This window comes from Chrysochloris asiatica, unplaced genomic scaffold (genome assembly GCF_000296735.1).
Source record: "Chrysochloris asiatica unplaced genomic scaffold, ChrAsi1.0 scaffold00130, whole genome shotgun sequence".
In the NCBI taxonomy this organism is placed as follows: Eukaryota; Metazoa; Chordata; class Mammalia; order Afrosoricida; family Chrysochloridae; genus Chrysochloris; species Chrysochloris asiatica.
Window position 1 is genome coordinate 3,328,064 of NW_006408648.1, and position 7,111 is coordinate 3,335,174.

Sequence of the window (7,111 nt, forward strand, 5' to 3'; positions counted from 1 at the left end):
TGGACAGTCAATTAGGAAGGCTGTATAAGAATTGATGTATTTGAGTTATGCTGTTGGAGGAGAATATTCAAAGTGCCATGGGCTGCCAAAAGATCAAACAGATCTGTGTTGGAAAAAGTGCAGTCAGAGTGGTCCTTAGAGGCCAAGATGGCAAAGATTCATCTCTCATACTTTGGACATATTGTCAGGAGGGACCAGTCGCTGGAGAAATGTATCATGTTTGGTAAAGTGAAGGGTCAGAGAAAAAGAGGCAGACCCCCAGCAAGATGGATTGGAGAAGTGGCAGCATCAATGGGATCAAATGTGGCAGTAATTGTGAGGTTGGCCCAGGACTGGGCAGTATTTTGTTCTGTTGTGCATTGGGTCACTATGTGTTGGTACTGACTCAATGGCACCTAACAACAACAACAATGGTTGTATAGTATTTCAGTGAATATAAGTACTGGGAAGAAATCTTGAGCATGGTCTTTAAAAGAGTGTTAAAGATTCATATTAATGGTGAAATGAGTGAGATGAGTTGATAAATGAAGAAACAAAGAGTGGTTAGAAGCAATTAAGTAGCCGGTCTATGGGAGAAACAGAATACATTTCCTAAAAATTTACTAATTATTCCCTGAAAATCTTCTATGTCAGTGTTATCCTATGTGAAGAAGCAAAAATAAACCAGAGGCTGGGACTCAAACCCACTGTCACTGAGTCAATTCCAACTCAGAGTGATCCTACAGGACAAAGTAGAATTGCCCCATTGGGTTTCCAAGGCTGCAAATCTTTAAGGAAGCAGACTGCCACATCTTTCTCCCATGCAGAAGCTGGAGGTTTATAACTGCCAAGCTTTCCATTAGCAGCCAAGGGCTTAACCATTGTACCACCAGGGCTTCTTTCAGGTAAAGAGTCAAAGATTCTGAAAAGTAGTCTGATCCACCATGGTTAATAAGCATAACATAGTCCACAAACACAATGTTCTGCAAACTACTTTCATGAGTAGTGCCAGGGATCTTATAAGCTCATGAGCAGTCAGCCATCTAAGGTGCAACTGTTAGTCTCCCTGTGTGGAGGAAAAGAGTGATGAAAATTGATGTTTGGGAACAATTAGCCCAATGGACTAAAAAAAAAAAAAAAAACCACATGGACATCAGTCAACAAAACCCTGAGACCAGAATAACTAGATGGAACCCGGCTACTACCACCAACTGTTCTGAAAGGAATCATATTAGAAGGTCATGGATAGAGTGGGAAAAATATGTAACAAAACTCAAAATTATATTAAAAATGACCAGGCTTACTAGTCAGAGAGATTGGTGGTACCTGAGCCCTTAGTCACCATTCAGGTCTAAAACTAAACTTAACCTCTTAGCTTAATTTTCAGCCATGCAGTAGACAGGTGTACAGGGAGGGAGGACAACAACACTAGTGAGGTATGTACACCATGGAAAGGGCTGCATCTACCTACAGACAAAATTCAGAAGGACTGAGAAAGAAGGTGGCATGGATACAAGAATCACAGGAATGAAGTAGGATAACTGACGATACATGCAGGGGATTGAAATCACTGAAATGAAAGGAAGTCTATGATTTGTTGAATGTAAAACTGATGATCTGCTCTGTAAACTTTCACTCAATATACAATAAAAAGTTAAAAAAAAATAATTGGTAAATGTTAACACAGGGTGCTTGCAATAGGATGAGGGGCACCCAATCATGGGAGATGTCAGAGTACTAGGGAAGATTTCTGAAGAACAGAAGATCATTAGGGCAATACAGGCAGAGAAAATATAATAGACGTGCAAAGGCAAAGACATTAGAGGGCACGGACCATCCAGGACACTGCAGGATTAACTAGATATTCCCAGAATGGAACGGGCACTGTGAGTAACATACTCCTGAAATAAGGAGAAAAAGGGGTTCAGAAATCAAGATTAAACATAAGTCAATTATTTCTTGAAATCTTGTCATTGAAGTCTTGAGGAATGTTGAGCTACACCCCTCCTTATCTGAGCAATTGTAAAGATGTGCAGGACATGCCCTGGGCCATAGTCGAACAACCACATCCTGGGACGTGCCATTAAGGACAAACACCCATCAAAATTCTCTATTTTATGAGAATTCTGTATTTCATTCTTGCCATTAATGAAGTTGTTGTAAAGTGCCGAGTCAATCCTGACTCATAGCAACTCTCTATCGGGTTCCCAAGGGGTGGCTGGTGAGTTTGAACCCGGGCCTTGTAGTTCAAACCAAATTTTTGGTCCAGTGCTTATCACAGTGTCATGCCATTAAGGAAAACAATCCATAAAAATTCTGTTTTTACTTCTTTGTGAGATAGTTACAGGTTAGACTGGTTTATCTAGTGCCCTAGGCATAACTTTAAGGGATAAATCTACCAGGGTTAAAGAAAACACTAGTCCCTGGGAGGAGTTTGAACTAGAGTCCAGAAGCATGCGTCACATCCCAGAATACATCTGTCTGCTCCTACCAGACGCCCTTGCGGTAGAATTCATCTTGAAAAAATGCTGCGCACACACCCAATTAGCACGGCCCCTCTTAAACAGGGCATTTCCCCAAATCTTGACCTATCCCTGTGAATAAACTTGTCTTTTTCCTACCCCAAACCTTTTAAACTCCATTAAAGCCTTTTTCTGGGAGCCGAAGAGGTTACGTGTTGACTTAAATTGTCCCTGGCCCTACTTACAAGTCTCTTTGCTGTACTTAGCTGGAAATTCTGCCTCGCCTAACTATTCTTAATCAGTAGAAGGCAAGACCCCTCTCATTGAGCCGAGAGGCAGATGAGACCAAACAATCAAGGAGGGGAAAGGGAAATTAGATCAATGCAAGTAGCACAGAATGAAAATGAGAATGTTGACACATTGTGAGCATTGTAACCATGGCAAGATACAATTCGTGTAAAAAATGTTAAAATGGGATTCTAATTCACTGTGTACTAGATGGCAGTGGGTTTGTTTTTATTTTTATTTCCACCTTACAAGCAAGCCGATTGCCTACTCATAGCGACCCCATAAAAAAAAAAAAAAAATCATGAATTTTTTTTTTAAAGGGCATGTCCCAGTGTTGAATTTTAAACAGGAAAGAGGATTTTAGCGACAACAAGGGGCGTTCATTTCAGAGTAGTAAGGCTAAAGGCCAGAACACCAATGGGGGTATTTTTTCTTAGTTGTTAAGTGCCGTCGAGTCAATTCCGACCCATAGCGACCCTGTATAAGGTTTCCAAGGAGCGGCTGGTGAGCTTGAACCACCAACCTTGCAGTTCAAGACTTTGCAGTCTGACGCAGTAGACCACAGCGCCACATCTTACCAGCAATAGTGACAGAGGTGACAACAGCACCAAGTTCAGCTAATAGCACTTAGTGGATGGGGTAAGAAGTTGGATTTGATGCAATGTACTGGAGCTCAGAGAGGCGACAGAAGCAGGGACTCAAACCCAGGTCTAACACCAAAAGCAACGCTCCTGAGGACTACTCAGTGTAAACAGAAGATGTACCTGCATTAGGGAGGTAAGGTGTGCTGTCCGCCCCCACCACCCCTAGCCTTATTTATACCACCTCCGTTGTCGCGACTTTTTTAAAGCGGAGTTTTACACTCATTTCGGTCCGAGAAACACTTCAGTCCCTCTCCAGCCCCACAGTGGACTCCTCAGGTCCATACCCCTCACCTGGCCCGGCCGAGGTCCGGACCTAACCATCTCGCGAAGCCTCAGAGGAACACAGACAGAGGAAACTGAAGTCGAACAGTAAAAAAAATTAACCGCCACGGGCTCCCGATCCCTTTTGGCCCGCCCCTCGAGCTTCCGTTTCCGGGAAGGAGCCCGCCGAGTCCCGCGCCTCATTGTAGCTCACTTCTCTCCACTTGTCGAGCTGCCTTGGACGTGCGCAATAGAGTCCTCTCAGCTCCTTGGTGCGTCACCTATGGGCCAGGAGCGGGGCTGCTGGGGCTGGGGAAAGGGGCGGGGCTAGAGGCTGAGGCTTAGGACAGGCGGGAACTGGTGCCCAAACAAACAGATCAGAGTTCTGCAAGCTGTTTGGGGCGGACTGCTGCGCTCTGTCATCTCGAGGAGATGGAAATTATAGGACCAGCCAGGGTCATAGGAACTGTCTGAGATGGAAAGCGAATACATTTCAGAAGGAATTGACGCTCACCACTTGGGTTTTAAGAAACCCTGGAGGCTCAAGGAGTAAAGAAAGCATTGAACCGCTAACCACAAGGTCACCGTTCAAACCCACCTGTGACTCCCGGGAGAAAGATGAAGCTATCTGTTCCCCTTTAGATTACAGTCTCGGCAGAGTCACCATGATTTGAACACCCCTTGATGCCACTTGGTCTTGGGTTTGACTGTTTTTAGTTGTGAATTTTATGCGCCTGTATTAAAATGATTTTATTCGTAATATTCAATGAATATCAAACCTCGGGATCATTATTAATTTCAAAATTATTCACTGTGGCATCGATCTCAGTACTCATTAGGTGAGATTTTTATTTTACTTCCATGCATAGTTGTCAACTCTTTCATTATAGGCAATTACTGCGAATAAAGAACGACACAGTGTTCTTACTATTGACATACTGTACTAATTTTAATGGGGATTAGCCATTAGTTTTTAGACATTGGTATTTAGTTTAATATTTTAAACCAAGTTAAGAAGAAATTAAAGTAAACCCAATTGATTTCATTTTATCTTCTTTAATGGGGAGAAAAGAAAGCTACCTTTCAGAAGTATCAGTAACAATTAATATTAAAATCCGTGAACTAAAATCTTTCCATGTATTACTCATACTGAGAGATTTGAGCTTCTGGTGTGGCGCAGTAGGATAAGCACTGGGTTGTGAATCACAAGGTCAGAGGTTCAAACCCACCAGCTGCTCCTCATAAATCCTATACAGGGTTGCTATGAGTTGGAACCAACTGGACAGTACAACACCACAGTACAACACCACAACAACAGAGATTTAAGGAAACTGGGTAATTGGTAAATTTAGCTTTGAATTAGATTAAAATTTTCAAGTATTTGACTCTTCCTGTTCTTTTCTTATAGCAGTTTTTTTTTAATGTTTTATTGTGAATTATGTGATAGTTTACATGGGAGAACATTAGTTTTACATTCATTCTATCGTATATGGTCTCATTACCATGGTTACAGTCCCCTCCATGCAATACTTCCCGGTACCCCCAGGTCTTCAGCACACAGTCGCTCTCCCTCTCTGGATCTAAAGTCTCCAGCTGCTCCATAGCTCCACGTCTTATAGCAGTTTTTAATGTTCTCCTGAGATTCCAGGCTTGTTTTAAATTAAAATGAATTTAAGATTTATGTTGATTTTTCATAAAATTAAAAATTAAAGCATGCTTATTTTAGAAAACAGACTTAAAGAAATCACCCATAGTCCAACCACCCATGGATTACCACTTGTTAGGGGATAAAGTATGTTCCCCAAAAATATGTGTTAAAAATCCTAACCTCTATACCTGTGCTGACTCTTGGTATAGCCCTATAGGATCAGCACTGGACTGTGAACCACAAGGTCAGCAGTTCAAACTCACCAGCTGTTCCTCGGAAACCCTATACAGGGTGACTGCGTATTGGAACCAACTTGACAGACTTAACAACATACCTGTGCTAACCGTAAGGTCAGAGTTCAAACCCACAGCTGCTCGTTAGAAACCCTATACAGGGCTGCTGTGACTCAGAACTGACTCAGCAGCACTTAACAACAACATACCTGTGAATAAGTGGTTCTGGCATAGTGATTAAATGCTCAACTTCTAACCAGAAAGCCTATGGTCTGAACCCCTAGCTGCTTTGAAGGGAAAAGTGTGGCAATCTGCTTCCATAAAAATTGTGGTTCTTGTTATAAAGTGCCATTGAGTCGGTTCCAACCCATAAGAACCTTGTGTAGGGTTTCCAAGGAGCAGCTGGTGAGCTTGAACCAATGACCTCATGGTTCAAACTGACTTTGCAGTCCAGCGCATTAGTCCATAGTGCCAATTGGAAACCCTATGGACAATTCTACTCTATCCTATAGGGTCATTATGAATGTAATCAACAAAACAGCAATAGGTTTAGTTTGGGGTTGATACCTGTGAATGTAATTCCATTTGGGAATATGATTTTCTTTGTAATGTTAATAAGGAGACCTGGTGTGGGATAAAGCCCTGGACTGCATGGTTGGATTGAACCGCAAGGTGGTGGTTCAAACTCACCAGCTGCTCCTCAGAAACCCTATGCAGGGTTGCTATAAGTGGGTACCGACTCTACAGCACTTAACAACAACCTTAATAAGGTCCTATCAGTGTATGATGTATCTTAAGTCAACACTTTAGGGAAATAAAAAGAACAAATTGGGCACAGATGGAGGAAATAAAAAGAACAAATCAAGCAAGCACAGATGGAGAAAAGATGCTAAACGACATAAAGATTACCAAGGAACAGAAGTTTAACAGAGACATGGACCTTTCAGAGCACAAAGAGAAAGCCTTCCACTTTGTCCAGTGTCCTGAAAAAGATTTAGGGTCTCCTGAATTGTAAAAAAGTACATTTGTTTGTAACGCCACCCACTTGTGTTGTTTGTTATAGCAACACTAGATAACTGAGACACCATTCCTAACAGTTTGCTCATTCTCTTCCAGAATTTTTACATGTGTAAATTTTTTTAGTTTTTTTAGGTTTTAATGTGTAAACCTCAAAGCTAGACAGTAAGAAACATCTTACTGTAACGTGGTTGTTTTTTTCTCACTGTTTTATCAACATTGTTTTTCATTCATGTACAATGAAAATGGTGTAGCAGAATGAAACACTGCCCAGTTCTGTGCCATCCTCACAATTTTTATGTTTATGTTCATTGTTGTTGCCACTGTATCAATCCATCTCATTGAGAGGATTTCCTCTTTTTCAATGACTGTTTCTCCAGAAACTGATCCCTCCTGAGAATGTGTCCCTAGAGGAAGTCTCGCCATCCTCCAGTTTCCCACTGTTGAAGACTTTATGCTTCCTCCCTTGTTTATTGCTATTATTAAAATGGTGCCTTGCAAGACCTGGGGACTCTTGGGCCCAGAGTCAGTGACATAGCCACAGAGGACTAGAGTGGAGAGTGAAGCATCCAGCTGATA

At 41.9% G+C, this 7,111-nt stretch overlaps 1 protein-coding gene across 1 annotated transcript in view; it reads right to left on the reverse strand.

The window, feature by feature from the left end:
* Nucleotides 1-3,838, reverse strand: part of CCDC14 (coiled-coil domain containing 14) — a 79,335-nt gene extending 75,497 nt beyond the window's left edge. The window contains exon 1 of the mRNA XM_006869369.1: nt 3,665-3,838. Coding sequence (XP_006869431.1) covers nt 3,665-3,838 — 174 coding nt within the window. The remainder of the gene's footprint in view (nt 1-3,664) is intronic.
* Between the last annotated feature and the right edge of the window lie 3,273 nt (nt 3,839-7,111).